The sequence below is a fragment of the Giraffa tippelskirchi genome, chromosome 12, assembly GCF_054371585.1.
Source record: "Giraffa tippelskirchi isolate mGirTip1 chromosome 12, T2T-mGirTip1v1.2.pri, whole genome shotgun sequence".
Lineage (NCBI taxonomy): Eukaryota > Metazoa > Chordata > Mammalia > Artiodactyla > Giraffidae > Giraffa > Giraffa tippelskirchi.
In genome coordinates this window covers 12,283,457-12,310,769 of record NC_137286.1, presented here as the reverse complement: position 1 = coordinate 12,310,769, position 27,313 = coordinate 12,283,457, and the positions used below count along the sequence as shown (strand labels likewise).

The following is a 27,313-nucleotide window of genomic DNA, read 5'->3' as shown; positions in this document are numbered from 1 at the left end:
AGGCCCTCTCGGTGGGAGGGGTGACACTGGAGGCTGGGCAAAGAAGGACAGGAAGAGAATTCAGGTAGAGGACACAGCGTGGGCAGAGGCCTGGCAGCAGGCCAGCTGTAGGTTGCTTGGCAATGGCTTCCCAGGGAGAGCAGGACACGTGGGTGGGGGATAAGGTGTCTGGAAGGCCTGGAACGCCGAGCCCAGAAGCTGCATGCGGGGCTTCCTTCCCTGGTGCTGGGAGTCGCTGCCACTCACGGAGAGATTTCATTTGACCAGAACCACGTGGCTGCATAGGGTGGGGGAGTTGAAGCAAGGGGAGTGTGGACACAAGCTGGTCTCTGCAGCCACCCAGGCCCCAGGCAGGGGATGGGGAACCAGGCGGGGTGGGGGTGGTCACTGCAGGGAGGAGTGAGGAGGCAGGGGGAGCCTGGGGAACTGTCGGGGCTCTTATTGTGGGCACAGGAGCATGAGCAGGTGTTATGTTTCCTGGAGCAGTTCTACGTACCAGATGCTCTGCCAAGCCCCTTTTCAAGGATGGCGAGGTCTGATCCTCAGTACAGCCTGGGGTCAGGAGTCAGTGAGATGGGTGCCATTAACCGAAATGAAGAAGTGGGGAGTTCCTTGGCCCTCCCGCCCTCTCTAGGAGGTGGCTAGGCACCCAGCGTTGTGACGAGACTGCCACCCTCCTCTAGGCAGCGGGGGGAGGTGGGCTGGGCCTCTTCTCTGAAAGAAGCTGTTATCACTGTGTCTGCTTTCACAGCCACCTGGACCAGGAGGCATGGTCTTGCCTTCTGAGTCCTGGTTAGCAGGGCAGAGGGAAGGGGCCTGACCATACGGCTCAGAGGCCCTGAAGCACCCTTGACCAGAGCTCCCCGCAGGAGAGGGAAGAAACCAGTTCCCACTAGGTGCTCCCCTGCTGTGCCGCGCGGTTTCTAAAGTAGCCCCATAAGCGAGCATCGTGTCCCCTGTCTGACCAGGAGATGGAACGACACCCAGCAGGAATGGCAGGGCTAGGGGTTTACCAGGGTCCTCGATTCCAGAACTCATGCTGGCTTTTTCTTTCTCCCTCTCACTTAAAGAAATCCTTTTAATGGAAAGGAATTCATACTTTTCCCTCTACTTTCCTTTTGAAAGTGGTTGACTTTCAAAACCACAGAAGTCACCCGGGATGTGTGAGGAGATGGAGCCGTGAGGCATGGAGGGGGTGCAGACATGGTCTCATAGCCCTCCCTTCTGGAAGCACTTCCCAGGTTGCCCCAAAATTTACAGGACCTGGACAGGGTGGGGGTGAGTGCCAAGCCCTATGGGAAAGAGAAAGCTAGCCTGTGTGAGCTAATAAGATATTAATAATATACATGGTGCCTGGTACTTTTAATCCATGGCCCACAACCCACTAGGAGGTAACAGTAGAAGAAGAAAATATATTTGGCCTTAGTCTAGGTTCTGGACACAGAACTCTTAAATTCTTGGAATTTCCTAAGTTGACAGGGGTGTCTCTTATTATTCATAATGAGCCCCTTTCTGTCACACCTGGCGTTTATGCACACCCATAAACAGGAGAGGCCCCTAGACAGCCTCAGGATGGGGCTGGTCACCAGGAAGACCAGTGATCAAGGCAGGGAACTTCCAGCCCCACCCACCCACCTCCCAGCTGATGGACACTTTGAGGTGCTGGTAGGTGCCGTGTCCAGAGAGGCGTCGGGGGAAGCCCCGTGCCCTGACCCTGCCTGTGTGCCTCTTCCATCTGGCTGTTCCTGGGCTGCATCCTTTACAATGAGCCAGGAAATATAAGTGTTGCCCTGAGTCCTGTGAGCTGTTCCTAGCAAACCATCAAGCCTGAGGAAGGGGTCATGAGAACCCCTGACTTACAGCCTGTCGCTCAGAAGTACAGGTGACCTGGGACTGGGATCCGAAATGGTGGGACTGAGTCCTTAGCCTGTATTAAGGACTAGTAGTTAGTGCTAACTCCAGGCAGTTACTGTCAGAATTAACTTGTAGGACATCCCTTTGTTCTCTGGAGAATTGGAGGATTGTTTTAGAAAACATCCCCGAGGGGATCATAAAGGCTCTCTCTGACCTGTTTCCCTATCTGTACAATAAAAGGAGGGTGTATAGGCCTCTTCTGTGGGGGTCTCTGGAGGGATCCCTGGACAGGCCCCCATTGAGACCAAAGGCAGCAGATAGAGCTGGCGGACTGTGTTGTCGGGGTACCTGTGTGCTCGCCAGAGGGTGTGCGCTCACGGTTTCGGGGGGAAGCGGGAGATAGGGTCTGGCTATGCGCCTGCTGCACACCCAGTGTGGAATGGCAAGGCTCGGAGGGCCAGAGGGGTGGGTCCCTTGCCTTCTCCAGAATAGCTCCTTTAGTGGAAGCTGCATGGGCTTCCCCTCCATGCACCACCCCTCACCGTGCCCAAGAAGGGTCTCAGCATCTCTGGGTCCAGTGGAGACACAGGACCCGGATTGGACCAGTTGCTCCCTCAGCCTCAGGACTCCACCCTTCGGCCCCAGGGAAGTTTCCAGTCTGTGTGGCGATTCCAGCAGCCAGCAGGGTTGCCGGGTTCTTCCTCTACGGGCTGTGGATTGGGAGGTGGCGGGGCTGAGACTGGACACGCGGAGCCCTCCCCAGACTTGACCTCCAACCCCCCATGTCTCCGCAGAGATTTATTGCCCTTCACGCTGAGGCTGCCCCGGGCTATCCTCGAGGCCAGCAGCTCCACAGACCTTGAGATCATCTCCAACCTGGGCCTGGGTAAGTCCCCTCGGGGGTCAGAGCAGGAGACCAGGCTGTAGTAGGACAAGGGGTCCCGGGAGGCCTCTCAGGCTGAGCCCAAGCTGGATCCTGAGTCCTAGCTCCCACGGGACCACCCGCTCCCTTGCCCCAGATGCTGAGACCCCCTAGCAGGGAGATGCTCCCACTTTTCAGAGTGGCCACTTTAACAGCTGTCAGGGGTTCTCATGCACAGCCTTGCTGGGTCTGAGGGAGCAGGGGCTGGTCAGGGCCCACACAGGATGACCTCGCATCAGAGCATGGCCTGAGAGAAGCCAAACCAAACACCAGGGTCCGTCTCAGCATGACCGTGATCATTAACTGAAGTGTGCCCCCCACCCCCTTGGCCTGCTCCCTACCCAACCACGTGACTCAGCACACCCACCCTGCCCCTTACTCTTCTGACCTTTTGAGGGATGTGGGGGTGGGGGAAATAAAAGACAAGAGTGTTTCTGATCCCAGCCCTTCTAGGAAATAGTAAGAAGAGCTTACACTTCCTGGGCCCTTTCCATGTCATGGGCTTCACTGAGCCAGCGCCAACCTCTGACATGGCCTCACCAGGCTGGCCCTTCTCTGGAAGCCCATGCTTCCCAAATCTGGAGCCGCCAGGAAGCCAGGCCGGCCACCCCTGCAGGTGGTTGAGAATCCACCTGCCAATGCAGAAGACACGTGTTCAATCCCTGGTCCGGGAAGATTCCACGTGCTGGGAGGCAGCTAAGCCCATGAAACTACAACTACTGAGCCCACGCTCCGCAAGAGAAACCACTGCAATGAGAAGCCCGCACACCGAAACTAGAGAAAACCCACACATAGCAACAAAGACCCAGCACAGCCAAAAATAAATTAATTCAATTTTTTTTTTTAAAGTCTAAACCATACCCAGGAACCTGCACTACACATGGCTGAGCCCACATGTATATTTTCACCAGTGCTGGTCAAATGGAAGAAAGGTTGGTGGAGCGGGCAGGACCAAGGCATAGATGAAGCTAGAGGCAGACCTGGGATCGGAGGAGATACCTCTTGGTTCTCAGGCCAATCACTGTCCACCCCCTGGAGGGCCTCTAGACAACAGAGAGAGAGACTCTGGCAGCTGCAAGGCAGCTCATGGTCAAAGGCTAGGAAGTAGGAGGAGTCCAGGCCCTCGGATTTAATGAGCGATAACCATGCTCTAACCTCTTCACCTGCATTGATTCATCAGATCTCCAGACAGCTCAGTACAGCAAGTTGTAATATTGTGATGCCCACTTTATGGCAGAGAAAACAGACATGAGGAGTTGAGTGACATGTCTAGTGTCACAGGATCCACAGAGGGCTGGGCAGTTAGGCTCCAGCCTCCACCCACTAGCTCGTGGTGCCCCATCACTCTGTATCCAGGCTCTCCTAGGTCTGGTTGACCCAGTTTATAAACTTCAGGGCCAGTTTGCAGTTGATATTGGGAATAAACACTAAGCTTGGGCCCCAGATGTTACAGTTGCTGGGCTCTTACTCTTCCAGAAGCGTGGGTGTGGGGCAGGTGTGTGCACGTGTGTATGCTCAGTCATGTCTGACTATTTGCAACTCCATGGACTGTAGCCCTCCAGGCTCCTCTGTGCATGGGATTTCCCAGGCAAGAATACTGGAGTGGGTTGCCATTTCCTTCTCCAGGGGATCTTCCCAACCCAGGGATCAAACCCATGTCTCCTGCATTCGCAGGCAGATGCTTTGCTGCTGAGCCACCTGGGAAGTCCGTGGGATGGGTGAGCATCTGGTAACTCTACAGTCCAAAGGACACCCCTCCTGAGGGCTAAAATGGCAGAGGGGACACTCTCATTGCACTCTCTTGGTGCTGTCTTGTGTGATCCTTGCATTCCCATTTTAAAGATAGAAAATCAAGTCTTAGCACGGCCAGGAAACTTGTCCAAGATGCTCCAGGTGGCTAGGAGCAAAGCTGGGAAGTACACTGAGAGCTTTCTGACTCCCAGCATGGCTGCTCTGCTGCCTCTAGGCTGTACCTCATGAGCATCTCAGTTGTTTGTGCAATGAGCAGTTGCTGGCTGATTTTGAAGTCAAGTTCAAGGGCATGTGAGATGCATGCACTCCATCTGGGAGGCTTACCACCGAAAGGAGGGTCAGTTTGCAGCCTCACTGCGGGTGGGTTGAGGCAGGTGCCCCTGGGACTCACTCCCCCAGGGACCCCCATGTTCCTCTCACCTGCGGATGGGGTGTCCCTGAGCCCTAGGAACGACTATGTGGAAGACAAGCTGCTCCTCTAGGGAGAACCATATTCCTTTTTGGAATCAACAAGCCTTTCTATCCAGGCGAGCTTGACCTCTTGGGCAGGTTGAGGACAAGAGAGGGGAGGGGCCCTCTGAGAAGCAGGTGGCAGTTCGGGTTGTGTGTCACCGTCTACTTCCTTGAGAAGTGGATTTAAGTGAAACCCAAGGACATTGCAGCTTAGGACCAGAGGGTTCTGATCAGGCCTGGTGTCCCCAAGGGTTGAAGCACAGAAGTGAGGTTCACCAGGATAGGTTTTTCCTGGAGCCGAGGAAGGGTTAATTTTTCTGTTCATCCCCAGAAAGGATGGAGACCCAGAGCTGAAAGGGCATGTCCCATCAGAGACCAGAAGCCTTGGCTCTGAGATGTGCAGACCGCCCCAGCCTTCACCTGCAGTAGCAATGACAAATAAGCAAAGAGCAGCCCTTGATAAGGGCCGGACACCCCAGGCACAGTGCCCAGCGCATCACATATTCTAAGCAAGGCACTCTTGTGGCTGAGAAGTGCAACAGCTCAAAATAGCTTAGATAAAAGGGGATTTGGTGAAAGGAGGCTGGGGAATCTCCGTGATAGGAGCAGAGGGTCCACCCAGCTTTGCAGGCAGCAGACACTGTTCTCTGCACACAGCTCAGCCTCCTTAACCCCTGGTTCCCACTCCCAACTCCTCCATCCATGGGGCTCTGACACCCGCCCCCGCATACCAATCTGATGACCTTGTCGTTGGAATAAGTTTATGAGGCATTTGTATTTTCTGTCACTAGTGTCAGCAATGTTTCTTTTTCTGGCACTCTACTCATTTTTTACAAAATGAATACAGTGTCATAAATATCCAGATCATTGCACAAGCCTGCTGTTCAGACAGAGATGAAGGTGCTAAAACGGGGTTATTGACCCACAAGCTCAGCACCATGTGATCGCCCAGAACGTTTGCTCCTGAGCTGATGTAAGAAAGTCTGAGCTTGGCCTTGGAAAAGCCAGCATTCGAAAGGGTTCTATAGGTAGAAGCTTGGGACCACAGAATTAACACAGGGAGCAGTTCACTAAACTGCGTTCAGTTAGTTCTTCTCAGTGCAAAAGGAATCTGGAGAAAGCAAGTTAGACTTGCAGAGGTTCTCAGACATGTTTGCAGTGCATATATCTTTTATATTTCTAAAATATGTTTAAAAAGAGAATATGTGCTATAACTCTTCCAAGTTGGCCTGTAACTTGCTTTTGCCTTTACATTATACAATGAGAACTTTCCTAGTTATCAAAAATTCATTGGAAAGTCTAGTTTGACTGACTGTCTTAGCAGCCCGCCTTTGGGATGTCACAGAAACATTCACCCACTGATCTCATCAGACTTTCTAGCAGTTTCCGTGGCATCTGGAACACTTGGCTGCCTTTATTCATGCCCTCTTTATTCTGTTGGTAGCCCGGGGTTCCTCAAGTGTGAAACCTTTGTTCCATTTGTCCTCAGGGTCTAGAGACCAGCACCTGTTGTGGCCAAGGCCCTCTGAGGACTGTAGGCGTGGACGCCTGGCAGGAGGCATCTCCAGTTGAGACACAGGAGGCCACAGGGCCGGCAGAACATCGGCCACAGTCTGAGGGCGGCACGCAGGCAGAGAGGGCACGGGCCCTTAGGGGAACTGCAGCCGCTGAGCCGAGGTTGGCCCAGTGCCACTAGGCACAGACGCCCACGGCCGCACCAACCACTATGATTGCATGACAGTGTTCCGCTTCTCCCCTGGCCTTGGCATTCTGCAGAGAAAGTTACCTACTTCCTTTTTTCAAAAAAAAAAAAAAGCATGAAGACCTGAGTTCCCTAATAGGCTCCCAGACCCCAGGGTGCAGCTCCTTGGGTCCCAGCTTCCCACACCTCTCAGAGCAGCCTTGGCTTTGAGGCCTCTGCCCTGCGGGGTGTAACCACCAGGCCTATCTTACGGGCAGGGGAGCAGTTCCTCGTCACCCAGCCCCTGGACATATTTCCCTGAACCCCACTGTCTCTTCCACTCTTGTAAAAATGCAGATCTGAGCGGTGGAAAGTGTGTTCTTTTCTCCTATGTGATGCCCGGCCCACCTACCCTCCCCCCCCCACACACACACACACTGCTCTCCCGAGGTGGGCGGTCTGGCTGGTGGTCCATCACTTACAGAGCTCTTTGCTCTCCTTTTTGCCTTTCACCTCTCATTTTCTCACTTCTTTACTTCTTGTCTTTAGACACGCTCTCAGGCCCAAGATGAAACCAGAGGACAGTCCTAGCATTGGTCTGTCTCATCACTGTGCACCAGGGCTGGGGAGCCAGGGGAGTGTAGGTGTGGCCTGAAAGTGTCAGGAAAGCTCCACCAAACTGGTGCCATTTGATCTGGGTCTTGAAGGTTGAGTAGGAGTTTGCCAGGTAGAGAGGGTGGGAAAAACATTCCAAGCAGAGAGGGAACATTAGCCAAGACCCAAAGGTGGAGCTGCCCACGGCGTGTTCAGGAAGGAGTGAGCAGCAGAGAGACTGGGGTGGAGATTCAGTAGGTGAAGGTGTAGAGGCTCAGATCCCACAGGGGATGAATGCCAGGCTAAAGGCTCGAAAGTGATTCTGAACAAATAGCAATCAAGGGTCTACAATATGCCCAGCAGGGAGCCACGAGGAGTAGAATGGATTGGAGGCAGAGTGGGGACACAGAGGCAGGCTATGGCCATGATCTGGGTGAGCAGTAATGGGAGTGTCCAGGCACAGGTGGGCAGTTCTGTTGATTGCCTACCCTGTGACTTGTACCTTCTCCCAAAGGAAGGGTCTTTCGGGAACTTGGAGGTGAGCCTTGGGAGCCTCAGCTGCTGCCCAGTCCCTTCATCAGACTGGCTGCCTGCTTGCTCCTTGCTAGGAAGCCTTCCAAGAAGACTGTGCAAAGTACCCAGGAGAATGGACAGGTCATGGAGGGGTCAGTAGCTGCCCAAGAAAGCAAAGCACAAGGTGCAGGCAGCCGTGAGAAACAGCACCCCCCTCCAGATGGTGGGAGAGCCTGAAGACGCACCCTCCCACTCCGGGCCCCCCGTGTCCTCAGGGAGTGACTGGCAGGGGCGCACGTTGGAAAGTCACACGGAAGTCTGTCATCTTTGATACAGTGGAGACAGCTGGCCCAAGCACTTCCAGACATGGGGTCTCTCTGCCCACAAAGTGAGCCCCCCTCTGCTCCTCTGCGATGGCCCCACCCCCGAGGGATTCACCCGGCGCTCTCTCAGCTCAGCAGCCCTGCTGTCCTGGAAATTACACATTGCTCGCCTTGATCGGCTTTCTGACCTCCTTGGCCAGCAAGCTGGCAAACACCCACACCCCTGAGAGTGCCCATCCCTTGGGATAGACACACATGCGCACACGGCTGCCCTCAGCCACCTTGCAATGTCTCCTTTCTTCCAGTGTTAAGAACCTGTTGTGTTTGTACCCTGACCCTGGCTCCGGAGTGTACGCCACCCCGCCCCTCCCTCAGGCCAGGAGAGCAACGGGGATGGGAAGTGTCGCAAGTTCCTACGAAGGGTGTCCACGCATGTAACACATCGGCCCAGCGCTCGGCCTTCAGAACTAGTGTGACCTAGTTCAAACCCCAGCTCCTTCATTCCGCGGCCTGATGACCTTTCGTCTCTCCGGGTCTCTTATCTTCATTTGTCACATGGGGACAACCTGAGGACTTACACCCGAGGCCTGTGGTCAGAGACCCTGAGACGGTCCCTGTAGAGCAAAAAGCCCACACACCCAGGGCCCAGCACATGTTTGTTCCTGGTATTGTCTTTGATGCTATTTCTGGTAATTTTCTTACTGATGACTCCTTCCCGAAGGTAAAGAGCCTTGGGTGAGAGACTGGAGGCCCGGCCTCATTAACAAGGAATTTATTTGCACTATTGATCTCTAAAATTAACAGTTTGGACAAGACCTGGGTTCCCTATTCCTCTCCAGCAGAAGGGACTGTTTGAATGAGTTCACAGTGACCTGCCAGCCATCTGACCTTGTTCTCAAAATGTGCCCCTGGGGCCCTTCTTGCAGCACCCCGAGCTTTTTCATCAGGTTCTCCAGAGGGCTTGGTACCAAAAGGTCGGGACCTCCTGTGATCTCGTCAACCCCCGACTCGGACATCCCATGCCCCTTACCCAGAACAAGCCTGGCTCTGACCATCAGTGCCTAAAAAGGGACAGGCCTGCTCTGGTGGCCTCAGCCATGGGCTGAATCAAGAGAAAGGTGTGTGCTGGGACTCAGCAATGCAGGAGCTCAAGCTCTCCGAGCTGAGGGCACCAAGAGGGCATTTTCCTGCTTTAGCACCGAGATTGACCAGAAGCGAAATCATTTAGCATCAGGCAGGCATTCCCCCCCCTTGGATGGTCAGGTCTGAGCTCACTGGCCACCATCCATAGTTCATTCTTCCTGCTGTGACAACTGCAGTGGCCAAAAACAGGCCGAAAGTCCCTTCTCTGTCGGGACCCCATTCTAGATTGAGGCCTAGAAAGGTCTGGAGACTTGCCTCAGAGCCCCCGACTGGTCAGCAACGGGAGCTCTGGGCTTCGTCCACTCCATGCCCACACGTCCCTGCACCCCAGGTCATGGGTGCCCCTCGGGCAGCTCTCACATGCCAGGGGACAGGACCGAGGCTCTGAGCCTGTCACCAGAGCTGTCCTGGCCCCACCCCGGCACCGCAGGGGAGAGCAGCGTGGGGCTTCCCCCTCCCGAGGCAGGAAGTGGTGGGAGAGGTTTAAAACAGTCCAGGAGGGGAAAACAACCCTCGAGCTGGTGAAGCAAACACCTCGCTGCCCTGCCGGGCCCTCCCTCGGCCCTGCCCCCAGGCAGCCCGCAAACACCACCTGGTCCAGTCTACGCAGGGGCGGGGCTTCGGGACTGACCTCCTCTCTCTCTCTCTTCTCGGACAGGCTTCTGGGACTCCTCGCTGAACTCCCGGCGAGGAGGTGGGAGTCCAGCAGAAGCCCCAAGAGACCCAGCCCCCGGAGCGCCCCCTGCCTCCAGCCTCAAGTCCACCGCCCATCCCGAAAACTGCTCGTGTGAAATTGAGCTGTCCATAGGAAACGGCCGCCTGTGGTTTGTGAATCCGATCTTCATCGAGGACTGTGGCCGATCCCCGCCAGCCGACCAGCCTCCCGCTGGAAGCTGCCCCTCAAGCCCGGCGCCCCCCACCTCTGACGCTACCTCACCCACCTCCCGGTGGGCCCCCCGCCGCCCGGCACCCCCTCCCCCGCCACTCCCCCTGCACCCCCCCGGCTTCAGCCGGCCTCCTCCCGCTGCTCCTCCCGCTCCGGCCAGTCCTTTGCCCAGTTCTCCCCCAGCGGCTCCCCCGCCTCCAGAGGCTCTTCCACCCTCACCGCCAGCATCTGCCCCCAACTTGGCACCCCATGCCCCAGACCCCCCGGAGCTTCCAAGCCAGCCACCCATGACAGCTTGTGAGAGGCTCCCACACCCGCTCACAGGCCTGGACCCCCTCAGGAACGAAGAGATGAAGCCGGGGGCAGCCGCCAGCCCCTTGCAAGCCCCCGTGCCCCCAATGCCCACGAAGAAGAGCCTCCCCGCGGTTCCCCCCAGACGCCGCATCTCCGAGAAGGTTTCCCTGGAGGACCAGAGCGCAGGGAAGCCGGACAGGGGGGCGGCCGCAGAGGGGGGTCCGGGGGGTCCTTCCAGGGCATCGCCGCTCCGCCTGCCTCCCCAGCGGACCTCAGACAGCGCTGGGGACAGGCCTCTGAGAACCACAGAGCCAGGCCAGGAAGCATCAGCCCAAACTAGCAACCCGGGCAGCGCGCCAGAGCCTCCGAGGAAGATAAGACAAGCCCCAGTCCCTCCTCCCAGGAAGAAACGGGTCTCCCGGCAGCTGGCCTCGGGCCTCCCAACTCCCCTGGAGACGGCCGAACTCTCCGCAGCGGGGAAGACCCCCGAGAAGCCCACGCCTGGTCCCCCCGGAGAGATCCAAGGTCCTGCCACCCCCACCAGGGGTAATCAGAGCCCACAAGCCCGGGCAGCGGCCCGACCCCAGAGCGCTCCAGAGTTCAAGGGCTCCCTGGCCTCCCTCTCCGACAGCTTGGGTGTGCCAGCCTCGGTTGCTGACCAGGACTCGTACTCGACCAGCAGCACGGAGGAAGAGCTGGAACAGTTCAGCAGCCCTGGCATGAAGAAGAAGCCATCCATGATCCTGGGCAAGGCGCGCCACCGCCTGAGCTTCGTGAGCTTCAGCAATGTCTTCAACGCCTTCCTGTCCAACAACCGCAAGCTATACAAGAAGGTGGTGGAGCTGGCCCAGGACAAGGGCTCGTACTTCGGCAACCTGGTGCAGGACTACAAAGTGTACAGCCTGGAGATGATGTCGCACCAGACCTCCAGCACCGAGATGCTGCAGGAGATCCGCACCATGATGACCCAGCTCAAGAGCTACCTGCTGCAGAGCACCGAGCTCAAGGCCCTGGTGGACCCCGCCCTGCACTCCGAGGAGGAGCTAGGTCAGTCCGCGCCCCGGGCAGGGGCTGGGAGCGGGCGGGAGCCAGGGACGATCCCAGACAGTCCACCCTTTCCTTGAATAACCCCTCTGCTGTTGTGCCTCTTCCTTTGGAATTCAGCCCGTGGGCCCAGTTGGACGGCAGAACCTCGACCACCTGAGAGTGGGCCAGCCCCCACCTTCAGGATGCTCCTGCTTTCATTAGGGAGACAAGTCGCTAGGAGCGATTAACAGCAGAAGAAGCAGTAACGTGTGTGGCTATTAAGGGCCAGAGGCAGTCTCCGCAGGAGACCTGGTGGCTTCAGAGATGAAGGGACCTGAGAGGGCACCTCTTGTTTTGCAGATGAGGGGAAAAGCCCTGGAAGGGGAAAGCACTTGGCCGAGGTCACATAGGAGCTAGGAGCAGTGGGGAAGCTGACTACAGGTCCCTGCCTCTGAGTCACCACACCTCCAGCTGCAGAGGCTCTGGGGATTTGGAGGGACAGACAGGAGTAGGGTGAGGGAGGCAAGGGCAGCCATGCGTTCTCCTGTTGGAGAGGCTGGAGAAGCAAAGGGGAAGAGGGAGGCTTAGAATGAGAACCGAGACAGCCAGGACCCGCCCCAAACGCAGACATGGGCCAACTCTAGGCGTGCATGGCAGGGAAGGGTTACCTGGCCTCTGCTGAGACTCAGCCATGGGGACAGAGGCTCTTCCCTCACTCCCAGAGATAAGACAGCTCAGGTGTCTCTCTACAGGGACAGGACTTGGGACCTCTGCTACCAGGGCCAATAGCTACCACCCCCGCCCCAGGAATTGAGTAGAGCCAAAAAGACTTCCCAAGAATATTTCACTACTATCAATCAAAGCTGAGCATTGCCTTGGTGTCAAGCTGACATCAGAGAAGGCAATGGCAACCCATTCCAGTACTTTTGCCTGGAGAATCCCATGGACAGAGGAGCCTGGTGGGCTGCAGTCCATGGGGTCGCACAGTCAGAGATGATTGACGCGACTTAGCAGCAGCAGCAGCAAGTTGACATGGGTTCAAATCCTTGCTTAGCCCCCAACTAACTGTGACCTGTACCAGCAGAGCCTAAGTTGATCCATCTGTTGAGTGAGAATTATGACATGAGTGCTGCAGAGTGCTATGAGATCAGAGGTGACTAATTCTCACTCCACTAGCTGATCAGGATGCCTCTTGGATAAGATAGCATTTGAACAGAGAAGGAATAAGCCATGAGAATAATCGTGTGCATTCCTCCAGGCAAAGGGAATAGCAGGTGCAAAGGCCCTGAGGTAGGAGCAAACCTGGCAGGTTAGCAAAATAGCAGGAGAGCCAGGGTGGCTGGAGCAGCCTGAACACAAGAAGGGAGCAGACAAGGTGATGAGTGAGACGGGTCACAGGGTCAGATCACAGAGGGGCTTGTGGACCATGGGAAAGAGTTTGGCTTCTTTTGTGCATGAGATGGGGGCAATTATGGGGTTCTGAGCACAGTAAAGTCATGATCAAACATAGCATAGCAGGATTATGCTGGTTGCTATGTTGAGTAAAGGGCTAAAAGAACCCAGGGCAAGAGGCTATTAACATGTCAGGTAAGAGATGATGACAGCCCAGGTCCAGGTGGTAGCCATGCAAGTGATGAGAAATAAGGTTTTGGCTATACTGTATTTTTGAGACTAGAGGCAAATGGATCTGGTAATTGAAAGATACATATTAAGAATAACTCTCCTGGGACTTCTTTGGCAGTCCAGGGGTTAAGACTCCACACTTCCACTGAAGGGCACAGGTGATTTGTGGTTGGAGAATAAAGATCCCAACCTTGTGGTACAGCCAAATAATAATAATAATAACATATATATTTAACTTTTAAAAAAGAGTAACTCTGTCAAACATTTGCTGGGCCCTCAGGCCCTTCAGGTACAGCTGCACAGGTTGTAGACTGCACAACTCCCGTGTGAATAGGACCCTCTCAGGTTGTATACTAGTAGGCAGCCCTATGAGAGTTAAATCTGTGCCAGGCCCTGTGAAAAGCATTAGGGTACCATGTATGGGTCCCGGAGGGCCCCAATGCCCTTAGCACTGTGCCTTTCTGTTGAATGTACTACACGGTCTCACCTGGCAGAATTGTGGGCCAAACCTTCCAGGGCTGTGAGTATGTCCTTCCAGGGACCAGGGATGGGGAAGCCACACTGTTGGGCAATAAGACGTGGGGGCGGGATCCCTGCCACTGGTTTCCTCACCCCACCCTCTGGCTCTCACCCACCTATAGAAGCCATTGTGGAGTCTGCCTTATACAAGTGTGTCCTGAAGCCCCTGAAGGAAGCCATCTACTCATGCCTGCATGAGATCCACAGCAAGGACGGCTCGCTGCAGCAGCTCAAGGATAACCAGCTGGTTATCCTGGCCACCACTACCACCGACCTGGGCGTGACCACCAGCGTGCCAGAGGTGCCCGTCATGGAGAAGATCCTGCAGAAGTTCGCCAGCATGCACAAGGCCTACTCGCCTGAGAAGAAGATCTCCATTCTGCTCAAGACCTGTAAGCTCATCTACGACTCCATGGCCCTCGGCAACCCAGGTAGGTGGGCAGCCGGGAGGGGCCCTGGGTCGCGGGTTCTCTCTGGGTCCCTGGACCAGCGATGCTATGTGAGGCTGTGACCCCTTCCTCTCAAGAACTCCAGAGCTGTTGAGAGGCACAGGAGAAGCCTTCCCAGATTCAGAGATCTGTTAGGGTGGGAGTAGGCATGGCAAGGGTGGAACTCCTGGACACCTCTTGTGCTCCCTCGGGCTGGGAGGAGGACCGTGATTGGCAGCCGCACTGGAAGCAGTGCACAGCCAGCCCACACTGTGCCTCTGTATGAATTAGGAAAAGGCACTACCTTTGTTTCCTAGGGCTGCCGTAACAGAGTTCCACACATTAGTGACTTAACAGAAATGTGTTGGCCCACAGTTCTGGAGACTGGCATTTTTGAGATCAAGGTATCAGCAGGGCCCTACTCCCTCTAAAGGCTGTAGGGAAGGACGTGTTCCAAGCCTCTCCTCTAGCTTCTGGGAGTTCTTGGCTTGTGGCAGCATCACTCCAGCCTTTGCATGGTGTGCTGTCTGTGCATGTGTCTGTGTCCAAATTTCCCCTTTTTATAAAGATGTCAGTCATACTGGACTAGGAGCCCACCCTCCTCCAGGATGACCTCATCGTAACTAATTATATCTGCAAAGACCTAATGTCCAAATTAGGTCCCCTACACTGCAGCCTAGGTCTGCAACATACGGATTTTGAACGAACGCAGTTCAGCCCTTAATGGCCACAGAAATCAGGTACAGAGGTCGGTTGGGCATTTACACTGATCTGGTCAGGTGCATCTCAGCTTGGTTGGGGTGGCTTGAGGGTCCGTGTGAGGGGTCACTTGGGGGCTGGCTGGGCTAAGATGGTCCTGCTTATAGGTTGGGTGGTTGGGTGGTTGTTGACTGGTCTGGAAAGGGGGTGACTGGGCCACATGTTTCTAATTCTGCAGCAGGTTAGCCCAAGCTTGTGCCCATGGTGGTGGTTGGGATCCAAGAGGGCAAGTGCAGCCTGCAAAGTCTCTCAGCCTGGACTTGAACTAGCATAGTGCCACACTGACACATGTCACTGACTCACTGAGTCACAAGACTAGCCCAGATTTAAAGGGTGAGGAACTAGACTTCCCTTCATGCTGAGAAGAGCTGCAAAGGAACAAAGCAAGTGGTCCAGATGTGGAGAAGGGAATCACTGGGATCATTTATAATCAGTTTGTCACAGCGCTGCTCCGGGCAGACAAGCACAGGCATCACTGCACCGTGGTGCACACCTTAGTGAACAGAATGTTAGCTGCATTTCATCCCCTGATTACCCCTTCAGCTGGATGTCCTTGTACAGTAAGCAACCTGTGTAACTGTACATGACAGCCAGGGAAAGGGAGAATGGAAGGACTGTTACCTCTGTAGCCATACAGATGGGTTCAAATTCCTGATCTGTCACTTACTACCCGTGTGACCTTGAATGATTTACTTAACTCCTTTATAGGACCCAGTTCCCTAATCTCTGGAAGCTGTTTTACAAAGAGGTAAAACTAAGACCCCTAACGTTTCAGAAGCCACACTTGGTCACTTGTGAATATAGAAATAGCATGTATAAAATGTCAACCTGCAATACATGGTGCCTAATGGGCTTGTCCAATGGTGACTGTTTTAAGGGAGGGGTTATGCATCTGTCTCGGAGAAGGGCAAGCCAGTTTGGCCACAGACCAACAGAAAGTGTGTGTGTGTGATTGGGGTATGGTACAAGGTTATGTCAGTGCTCTGAGCCTCAGTTTCCCCCGTGTTAAATGGGCACAACTACACCCACCTTATGGGGCTGTTGTGGGAGTTAGATGAGCCTGCAGCTTGCACGCAGTTCAGTGACTGGCACTTGACAAGGACAATTACCTACCTCCCCCCCACCCCACCCTGTCTGAACTTCTCATTTGGGCAGTCATTCTCCTTGCTGTGGGGGGTCCTGGGGAAAAGTCAGGGCCAAGGGCTCTACAGACCCTGGGATGTTATCAAGGAGGCAGCTTTGGGCCTGAAAAGGGCAGCTGCATCCTCAGCGAGTCCCCCGTTGACTCAGAAACCTTTAGCTTAAACACCCAGTGTCTTGGCAGTGACTTCAAACACCATGAGTTTTGCTGACAGTGAATTTACTTACTGAGAACTTAGCAGCGAGCAGGGAATGGGGAGGGAAAAGCTAAATGTGAGGGAGAAGAAGGACAGTTGCAGTCCGAGTTCAGCCTGAGAAAGATGGAGCAGAACAAGGATGCTGAGAGCTTTCTTGTCCTCGGCCCTTGCCGGTGGGGGTGGGGCTGGGGGTGCAGGGAGACGGGAATATCCCTGCTGATTGAGAAGCCAGCGCCAGGCAGAAATTCAGGGCGGGGCCGTGGCTTCCTGTGCCCCACCGGAAACAGCTCCAGCAGGAGCAGATGGCTCTCTGCTGGGATAGCCATTGCTGCTTGAGCACTGGCCATTGAACCAGTGGACTTCCCGTCTCCCGTGTGCCCTGAGCAGGCCTGGGCTGCCTCACTCGGGGCCTCAGCCTCTTCACCTGGGAGGATGCAGGTGAAGAGAAGAGCAGGGATGTGGGGGTTCATTCAAGGACACGCGTTTGAACCCAGCTTCAGTGTTAGAGCCTTGGACTTGAATCTCATGGGGCCTCTGCTTGTCTATAAAATGTAGATGATACCACCTGCCTCTCAGGCTGCCATTGGGAGAGGACCTGGAAAACAGACACCTGGGTGGCTCAGGCCCCAAGGAGGTACTCACCTCCCAGAGCCTCCATTTTCTCACTTACAAGGGGGCTAGGAACACCTCTCTCGGGACTTTTGTGAGGCTCAGATGCGACCAAATATGTGCGTGAGCGTCCAGTGGATGAGAGGTTGTAGGAATGGCTGCCTTCTCACCATGTTGCCCCAAGACGTGGAGGCTGAACCCACTCAGTGGTTTCCAAACTGGGTTCCAGGAGGCACCCCAGGGGCCACCAAACAGACCTGAGGCTGGGCTTGACCCCGGGCAGCCCTGCTTGTCCCTGTTTTACACACAGGGTTCCATGTGAGATTCTGTTGGAAATAACCCATTCTGCTGCTAAATTTTTTAGGTTTTTTTTTTTTAAATCTTTCATTTGGAAATAATTCCAGACTTCAAAAACTTCAAGAGCAGGAATAGTACATTAAAATAGAAACATCCGCATACCCTTTGTGGACTGCTAATATCTTAACGTCATTTGCTTTATCATTTTTACTCTCCGTGCATATGTAATTTTTTCCTGAATCATATAAGGGCATATACATACATCTTGGCCCTTTACCCCAAGTACTTCTAAAAACAGGGGTATTCCCTCACATAACCACATTAAACTCGTCCGCTTCGTAATTTTATATCAATACAGTGTTTTTCTCCAGGGCACCTCTGTACGCCAGGCAGTCAGTGATCTGACAGGGCTTTCTTTGGCGCTTCCGCCTCCAGCTCAGGATCCAGTGGGAGGGCAGGGATCGCATTTTGCTGTCTCCTGTAATCTGGAACTTCACAGCCTTTCTTTGTCTTCTGTGACATTGACATTTTTAAGGAATACAGGTTTCCCTCCCCACCCCCCACCTCATTGTTTCTTTGTCGTGAAAGTTCCTCATTTTGTGTTTGTCAGATGTTTCCTCATGATTAGACATTTTCAGCCAGATCCTGACTGACTCTTCAATTCTCTTCTGACTTGGACCTTCAACGATCTTAGGACCAGGCCCTCTACCTTGGGCCTTCTGCTCACATCCACCCCAGCTCCCCACCCCCCACCTCACCCCCACTCCCCTCATCCCCATCCCCACCCAACCCAGAGGCTTCCAGCACCTTGCCACTCAGAGTGTGGTCCACAGACCCAAAGTGCCCCATGGAAGCCCTGGGAGGCGTCAGCGACCTGTGGAGGGCACAAGTCCATCTTGGGTGCTGCTGGACTTCGACCGCTGATCCACTCTTAGCAGAAAAAAGCCCTTCTCCCCACTACCCCACACCTCCTACACCACACCCTGCCCCAGCCCCTCGAGTCCAGGGAGGAAGCTCTACCCACCTGTCTTGCCCATTAGACGATGCTGGCAGTAGTAACTGGTACCCACCAGGCATGGCTGCTGGCAACGTGCTGGAACAGGGGGAAAAGACGGAACTCAGAGACATGAGGCCTGGGATCATGGACCAGGCCTTCTTTTCCAGAAGGCAATTGCTGTTAATGTCTGTGATACGGATGGGCCTGGATTCAAGGCTGGGATTTCCTCACTCCAAAGCCTGTGCCTCCAGCACTGTACCCAGCAGCCATCCTGGGAACAGATCCCAGAACTCATAAATCCCGATCAAGTACTTCTTCCAATGAAGCTGGTTTAGGGCCCATGTCAGGCAGAGTGGAGAGTTCATGGAGACAGATGGCTTTGGATCGACCTGGCCCTTCTTTCTGCAGCTGGGAGCAGACTGCATGAGGCCTGGTGAGAGCAGTTAGAACTTCTAGAATCATCCCTCCCATTACTTTGATAAACAAGCGGTCGCCACCTCTTTGGTATCTAAGACCAGACATTCAGGGCTGACCTTGCTGTTGGGGAGAAATAGCTTCAAGTCCAAGAACTCCTCCACAAGAGGAGGGGGAAGGAAAGAGGAATACAGTGTATGCAAATATGGGGACTCTTTCTAAAAGAATACAAAGAACCTTCTTCTAATATAGATAAAGAGCAGGCAGCATCCCATAGGGCAGTGAAGGCCAGCCCGCTGCTTTTTCCTCTTCCTTCAATGGTCTGTGTAGCTGGTTCAGGGAGACCCCAGGCATGTGGAACAAAAGGCCTGTGACATCTACCAAGGGTAGAAGGGACAGAGAGGGAGGGTAGGCTGTGGGTTTTTAAAAATCTTTGTTAAAAAATTCTAAACTGATTCCTGATGACAAACGTCACTAATGTTTATTATAGAAAAAGATGATTAGTATTGTGGTAGATTTCTATCTGGTCTCTTTGAACAGGTAGGTGAATAAATAATTAGTTAAGGAAATACTTTCTGCTGTAACAAATAAACTCTGCAATGTCTAACTCAATACAAATTGATTTCTCACACATGTAGGTCCCATTGGATAGAGGAGAGGGGAGTGGGCTCCATGCCATATAGTCATCCAGGGATCCAGGCTAGGGGAGGCTTTCTAAGTCCCCTAGGCATTGACATGCAAGTAACAGAAGAGAACGTAGACAGACAGAGAACCTATGTGCCTGGCCTGGAAGCAAAGAACAACCTTGTTTTTATGCCTCACAACAGAAATGGGGTTCAGGACCTCTAAGATGTCATGTTCTGAGGATTGCGTGCTAAGTCACTTCAGTCGTGTCTGACTCGTTGTGGCCCTACGGACCATAGCCAGCCAGGCTCCCCTGGCCATGGGATTCTCCAGGCAAGAATACTGGAGTGAATTGCCATGCCCTCCTCCAGGAGATCTTCCCAACCCAGGAATCGAATCCGTGTCCCTTGTGGTCTCCTGCATTGGCAGGCGGGTTCTTTACCACTAGTGCCACTGAGGATTAGAAGCCACATTACCCTCCTGTCTTGTATAATAACCATGTCTAACATTTCTCACAGTCCAGTAACCCAGCAGGTACCATGTTCATCACTTTCTGTCTTATTTGGGCTTCCCAGATGGCTCAGTGGTAAAGAATCCACCTGCCGATGCAGGAGATGCGGGTTCAATCCTTGGGTAGGGAAGATCCCCTGGAGAAGGAAATGGCAACCCACTCCAGTATTCTTGGCTGGGAAATCCCTTGGACAGAGGAGCCTGGAGGGCCACAATGCATGGGGTTACAAAGAGTCGAACAGGACTGAGTGGCTAAACGACAACCATAACAACATTCTGTCTTATTACGGAAACATCACTGCCACCCACATGAGGCACGGATGCTGTTGTTATCCCTATTTTAGAGTCAAGGAAATTGAGGCGCAGCAAGGTTAGGCAGCACGCTCAGGGTCACACTTGAGCAGGTGAGTGCTGACCCTGGGACTTGGATCCAGGTCCTGTGCTAAACTGCCGTGTTCCCCTGCCTCTCCAGGGCACCCTCAGGTCAGAGATGACCTCAGAGAGGCCACACCCAATTACAGTAGCCTCATACATTTTCCAGCCAGCCTGGGACTTTCGGCTTCGGGTCTCTGCACCCACAGCCTGCGTGGTCGACTGCCTTGTGGGCTGAGCTCCCTAAAGAGGAACTCAGGAGGCCAGAGCGATTTCCTCAAGGATGTGGTGTTGCTCAAAGCAGAACTGAAGACGTAAGCAGCGTCTGCAGAAAGAACAAACAGCCTAACAGGGTCGCTTTGGGAGGCTCAGTGGGAGAGAGGCTGGCTTCTCGTCTCACGTCAGCCACAAGCTAGAGAACCTCCCTCCCTGGGGCTCCAGCTCTGTCATCTATGCAGCTGGGAGTTCAGACTGGACTGGTCGTTTTCAAATTGGTCCCAGAGAACTCTCGAAGTGCTGGGGACATCTTGCAGAGGGGAGAGGAGAAGAGAGGAAACAGGCCAGCCCTGCTGTCCAACTCTGATCAACCAGAGAAGCCAAGTTCTGTATAAAATACCCCTTAACCAAAGGCTTCCACAGCAAAAGTAAGTTTAAAACCTCCTTTCTAGATGCTCTATACTTCCTACCATCCTGTGTTTTTATCAGATAAATTCATTCATTCAACAGTTCAACAGACACTTACTGACAATATGAATGTTAACCGGAAAACCCAGCGCCTGTTTTTAGGATGGTCACAGTTCAAGTGGAAGACACAGAGCATTCAACAGGTTACAACCGTGCAGTGAGATAAATGATGTTCATTCATTCATTTAGCAAATGTATTTATTAAACATCTGCTGCTGTTGAGGGGCTTCCCAGATGGTGCAGTGGTAAAGAATCCACCTACCAATGCAGGAGACGCAAGAGACCCAGGTCCGATCTCTGGGTCGGGAAGATCCCCTGGAGTAGGAAGTGGCAACACGCTCCAGTATTATTGCCTGGGAGATTAACATGGACAGAGGAGCCTGGGAGGCTACAGTCCGTGGGGTCACAGAGAGTCAGACACAACTGAGCGTGCACACACACACTATTGAGGCGCTGGATATACATAGTGAGCACAATATGTCCCTGCCCTCATCAAGCTTTCATTCTAGTGGGAAGAAACATAATAAACAAGGAACCAGTGCTTCCTGTTTCCTTGGAAATATACCATCAGTGCTGAAACAGGCTATTAGAATGGATAAAACAGGCTCGGGGTCTGGGGAGTGTGAAGGAGTTTGCCATTCTGGGTTGGGACATTAGGGGAGGCCTCTCTGAATTAGTGTGTATTTATTTTTCCATCTTCTGCAATGACAGAGCCAGCAAACCTGTTATAAGGGCACTGAACCTAATTGGTGGGGAGTTAGGGTCTTGGGTTAAAACCTCCGGGAGGAAGGTAGTGGCTTCAAGTGGGAATGGTGCTGGAGGGTTAGGGCCAAAGCAGGTCACAGTCGTGAGCTGCCCCAGGATTGTTGCACAGCCACCCACTTTCCATAAGAGCCCCAGTCAACACATTTTGAGGGGCAGTTAGGATAAGGTGATGTATTCTTTCCTCTTGATCGGGGTCTGCAGGCCAACTCGGGCCCGCCACTTGGTTTTATAAATAAATTTGTATTGAAGCAGCCACATCCATTCATTTACATGGCATCTCTGGCTGTTTTTTATACAATGGCTGAGTTGAATAGTTGGGACAGAGACTATGTAGTTGTTGCTCAGTTCAGTTGCTCAGTCGTGTCCAACTCTTTGCAACCCCATGGACTGCAGCACACCAGGCTTCCTTGTCCTTCACTATCTCCTGGTGAAGAATGTCTCCTTTGCTCAAATTCATGCCCATCGTGTCAGTGTTGCTATCTAATCATCTCATCCTCTGCTGCCATGTGGCCCAAAGAACTAAAATATCTACTATCCAGCCCTATACAGGGCTTCCCAGGTGGCGCTAGTGGTAAAGAACCCACCCACCAATGCAGGAGATGTAAGAGACTCTGGTTTAATCCCTGAGTGGGGAACATCCCCTGGAGAAGGAAATGGCAACCCACTCCAGTATTCTTGCCTGGAGAATCTCATGGGCAGAGGAGCCTGGCGGACTACAGTCCACAGGGTCTCAAAGAGTTGGACCTGACTGAAGCGACTTGGCATGCACAGTCCTTTACAGAAAAAAAATTGCCAACCCCTCTTTTAGAAAATGCTTCCTAGAAGACAAAACTTTGTTTTTAATCCAGCCACTCATTCGATGTCCCCAGGGCTCTGAGTCACAGACTAAGTTTTGTTATTATTAATATCTCTGGTTTGCAGATAAGAAAAGTGAGGCTCAGAGGGCGTGACCCCAGAAAGCACAGCTGGTTAAGTGGCTGAGACAGGGGCCTTCTAGTCCTCACAGTTTGTGTGACCCAGGTGTGCAGCTTCAACATTTTTTTTTTTTTTTTTGCTTTTTTTTTTTTAATAAATTTATTTATTTTAGTTGGGGGCTAATTACTTTACAATATTGTAAAACATGTTTTTATCAGAGCTCTTCTTCTCCAAAAATCTCCCAGCTGATGAAAACATGCATAAGACCCCCAGCCAGCTCTTCTACATGTAATCGGCTCCTCGCAACATCTACAGATGGAAAACAGATGTGACTTTGGCAAAAAAGAAAGCCAGAATCAGCAGGAAATGCAGCCTGCAGCCCAGTGGGCCTTTCAGAGGCACAGCTTGATGGACTGATCTGTGATCCACGCAAGACAGATGTTCTCATCACAGGCCAGTTGTTTTACAGCTGTGCCCCCAGCATCTCAGTCCTATCACTTGAGGCCCTGCTGTGTGCAGAACTGAGCCCCGAGCCCTAAGCCTTGGGCTCCAGGCTTTTAGGAAGGAGAATGCAGCACTCTCTCTCTCCAGGATATTGGCTGGGAGCCAGTGCCTTTAAATGATGCTTAAAAGTTGTGTTTGTCCACAAGGAGCTCTCAGGTCAGGGAGCCTGTGTGGTTATTTCTCACCACATCAGAGAAGAGAGACTCAGATTCTACTGACCAACCATGGGACTTGGAGCAAATTTCTATATCCCTGAGCCTCAGTTTCCTCACAGTGAGGTTGGACTTGATGAATCCAAAGCCATTGGTGTGCTAAGTCGGTTATGGTATGAACCATCTCACGGAAGCTAGTCATCTGCATCTCTTCCCTGCTCCACGTCATGTTGGTAGCTTGAAGTTGGCCACTGGGGAAATATTTATGCCATGAAAATTGGCAAATCCTGCAAAGCAGAGCTTTTTTCTTCGGAGAACCCCTTGTTAAGCATTCCCAGAACGCCACTGTCTAAAGCCCATAATGGATCCTAGTAACCTTGACCATGACCCCAGCTGTGGGAGAACAGAGTGGTACCTGGTGGGAGGACACGTGGGGTCAGCTCGCTGTCGGTGTCCTAGATCCCAAGCCCTGTTCTGGAGACTGGAAAGGCCGTGATGGGGCAGAGGCTCAGAGAGGTTAAGTGATTTGCCTAAGCTCACACAGCCTCCATCCCTGCCTTCAGGGAGCTCACAGTTCACAAGAAGGGCAGGCTCTGAAACAGTCAAGGGTCTGGGCACTAGAGCAGGAACCATCTATTGAGGATGTGGGAGGACAAGGAGAAGTCAATAAGGGAAAGGAAGGGAGGGCGGCCCAGGCAGAGGGAACTGTGTGTGAAGGCGCAGAACAGTGAAAGCGCCCATGGCATTCAGCTGAGATTCAGCACAGTGGGTGTTCTTGAGAGTGTGGCAGTGGGTGGCAGAATGTCATCCTGAGTTGGAAGTTGTCCTTCTGAGTTCCCCCTGGTGTGGGAAGGACTCCTGGAGTCTGTGCAGAGGCCCGTCTGAGTCGGCGCCAGGCTCGGGCTCTGAGGTCTGGCTGGGAGCTCAGCATTCATTCATTCATACCTACCCAGCACCATCTCCTGCACACATCCTGCCTCTCATTGCTCTGTGCACTGAGGAGACAGAGAGGAAGTTGCTCATCGATAACTGGAGGGACAGACAGATATGAGGTCTAAAGAGTCCCCTGCAGTGGGGTGGCTGAACACAAAATCATGGGAACCAAGGAGATGGGCCCCAAAGCCCTTCCTGAGGGTCAGCCAAGATTCTCAAGCAAAGCGTGGGGACAAGGAGAAAAGGACAGAGCCTGAGGCCGCAGTCTGGAGGGTCCCCTCCGCTTCTCTCTTAAGTCCTCAGACCTTGGGCCAGAGCTGGACAGTCCTTCTGGCTGAATGTTGCTAACCCCTCAAGCAGGTTTTCTCACCTTGGCACTGTAGACCTTTGGGGACTGAGTAATTCCTTTCTATGGAGGGCTGTTCTGTGCACTGTAGGGTTTTTAGCAGCATCCCTGACCTGTATACCAGTAGCAAAAACAACGTCAGACATTGCCAAGTGGCCCCAAAGGGCAGAATCTCCCTGGTTGAGAACCACTGCTCAAAAGCAAATAAACTTTTCTGATTATTGTGTTTGGTGAGTTATCGTTGAATTGGCCAATAAGTTCATTCAGGTTTTTCTATACCATCTTATGGCCAACCCAATAATACAATACCAAGAAAAAATAATGACATTCTTGGAGGCAGAGTAAAATCTCAATCAGCATGCGTTATAGGTGAATTCCAAAGGGCACAGGACTGTTTCACATCCATGTTGCCAGACACACCTTGTTCCCTAATTCATAAATCAAACAAGAAAAGAATCTCCCATGTTCCAAGAATTCTAATAATTAAATTATCAACATGAAAAACAACTCCTGGCACAAAGTACTATGTCCCCTGGAACTCTTCAGTTGTGTCTCAGGCTCAGAAATATTATGACTTGCTCCAAAACTGACTGATCCTGTGCACAGAGACACAGGAAACTTGAAAGAAGTGATCAGAGAGCCTCCGAACACAGAGCTGGAAAAAGAGGAACGGTGTTCTTCCCTAGTGGGCATTTCCGTGGAGGCGGTATAGGAGCACTCCGCTGTAATTCATTTCATAGAATTCTCACCAAAACCTCCTAGGATGTCATGCTATCTGTGTCAGTTCACATTTGGCCAGAAATGCAGGCTCAGAGAGGTAGAGCAATTAGCTCAAGGTCACACATCTGGTAAGGAGTGAGATTCATGCTCTGAGTCTGACTCGGCTTTTCAGTGCTGGGTGTTACCAACTCCACCAACCAGTTCATTTTACCAGTGGAAAAACTGAGGCCCCCTAAGAAAGCAGAAGAGAGATGTCAATAATAGCTCACTTTTCCACTGCACCCTGTGGGTACTGAAACACTTTTGTATTCTCTTTCTCATTTCAGTCTCTCAAAAACCATGACAGGCCCTCAGGGCATCTTTTAGGCCCACCTCCACCTCGCGCCTTCCCCAAGGCATGTCAGGAGCTCTGAGCCCAGGAACACTTTCCACAAAGTGTGTGTGTGTGTGTGTGTGTGTGTGTGTGTGTGTGTGTGTGTGTGTGTGTGTGTGTGTGTGTGTGTGTGTGTGTGTGTGTGTGTGTCGCTCCGAGAAGCACCTTTCAAGGCCACCACACCCTGACCACTCAGTTGTGTCCAACTCTTTGTGACCCCATGGACTATAGCCCTCCAGACTCCTCTGTCCATGGGATTCTCCAGGCAAGACTACTAGAGTGGGTTGCCATTCCCTTCTCCAGGGTATCTTCCTGACCCAGGGATCAAACCTGGGTCTCCCGCATTGCAGGCAAATTCTTTACCATCTGAGCCACCAGGGAAGCCGCCACACACACCCTGCCCTGCCCACACAAAGCAGTAGTGATGGATTATTCCTTTCAGAGGTATTTATGTTTTAGAAGAAATCCTCAGGAAAGGGCACTGCTTAACCCAAAAGAGGGGCTTCCCACCAAGGTGGCTGAGCAGTAAAAGAATCCACCTGCCAAGGCAGTAACTGCCAGAGAGGCTCAGGTTTGATCCCTGAGTCAGGATAATTCCTTGGAGGAGGAAATGGCAACCCATTCCAGATATTCTTGCCTGGAAAATCCCTTGGACAGAAGAGCCTGGCAGGCTACCGTCCATGAAAGAGTCGGACATGACTGACCACATAACCACATAACCCCAAAGAGCTTCAGGCCTGTGGCATCTGGTCGAAGGAGGGCTTCGCTTTTGCAGGTGGAGAGGGAGACGTGTGGTCACAGAGACAGGGAGCCTTCCCAAAAGACATCCACCTGAGACAGACAGCTGCTCCTGGGTGGGTCCATGAAGTGTGACATGAACTTGACTGAAGATGGCGGAGGGGAAGAGCTAGGAAAGGGGAAGGGGCTGGTCTTGCCCACCCAGCAGAGGGCACCTTTCTCGGTTCCTTCTTCCCAAACCCAGACTGTGTCTCAGGCCTTCTGACTAGGCTGATCCTAGGCTCGCCCCATGTCTTGAGAGTCAGGAGAAAACAGGAAGGTTCCTCTTCTGGAGTGACCACCGCCCACCCACCCAGCAAACCACTGATCCTTGTCCTGGGCAGGGAGCCGCTCCCAAGAGAGCCTCGCACTCACCACCTTCCGCCTGCTTCCTCTCCCAGGGAAGCCCTACGGGGCAGACGACTTCCTGCCCGTGCTCATGTACGTCCTGGCCCGCAGCAATCTCACAGAGATGCTTCTCAACGTGGAATACATGATGGAGCTCATGGATCCCGCCCTGCAGCTGGGGGAGGGTGAGTCACTGTCCCAGACCCATCTCCAGACTCCCGAGGCCCATCGCCCACCCCTGAGCCAGTCACGTCAGGGGCTCGCTGGGCAGCTCAACCCAAACCTCCTGGATACCAGATTCCTGGGGCACGACACGGTACCTGACACAGTCCCTGTCCCGGGGAAGCTCACAGACTAGCAGGGGAGCTGGGCCAGTAAAGAGACCTTGTCACTGAGGTTTGTCAAGGGAGGCCCTGAGGGTACCAGAGCACGTTACTTAGTCTGTGCAATCAGAGAAGGCTTCCTGGAGGAGGTGATGTCTGAGCTGAGCACTGAGGGATAGACAGGGACCAGTCAGATGAAGAAGGACAAAAGGCCGTCTTCCCAGAGGGAACAGCCATTGCTGGCAGTATAAATGATAAGGGAATGATGGTCAAGTTCTTAGACAGGGCTGGCCCTGGGGACTCTCAGGCTTTCACTCATCCTGTGCTGGTAGGAAGAGAGTGATGCTGTGGACAAGAGGCCATGCACTCTCCTGGAGGATGAGGGTGGGAGTGTAATTTGTCCCACACTCACTTTCCCTTCCCTTTCCTCCTTCCCACCACTTCCTTCCACCCACTTAGCCTCGGCCACCCCTCCACCAAGAATCCTTGAGGGGCAGCCAGCCCAGATAGCAGCTCCGAGGGAGCCCCGAGCGGCCCTCTGAG

General features: G+C 53.2%; 1 protein-coding gene across 2 annotated transcripts in view; it reads left to right on the top strand.

Annotated features, from left to right (window-relative positions):
• Nucleotides 1-27,313, top strand: part of RIN3 (Ras and Rab interactor 3) — a 128,577-nt gene that overhangs the window by 91,077 nt on the left and 10,187 nt on the right. Inside the window, exons 5-8 of one of the 2 annotated variants that reach the window (XM_081548168.1) lie at nucleotides 2,649-2,740; nucleotides 9,894-11,462; nucleotides 13,706-14,014; nucleotides 26,501-26,632. In XM_081548168.1, the coding sequence (XP_081404294.1) occupies nucleotides 2,649-2,740; nucleotides 9,894-11,462; nucleotides 13,706-14,014; nucleotides 26,501-26,632 (2,102 nt within the window). The remainder of the gene's footprint in view (nucleotides 1-2,648; nucleotides 2,741-9,893; nucleotides 11,463-13,705; nucleotides 14,015-26,500; nucleotides 26,633-27,313) is intronic. The other variant, XM_081548169.1, reaches the window with a different exon arrangement.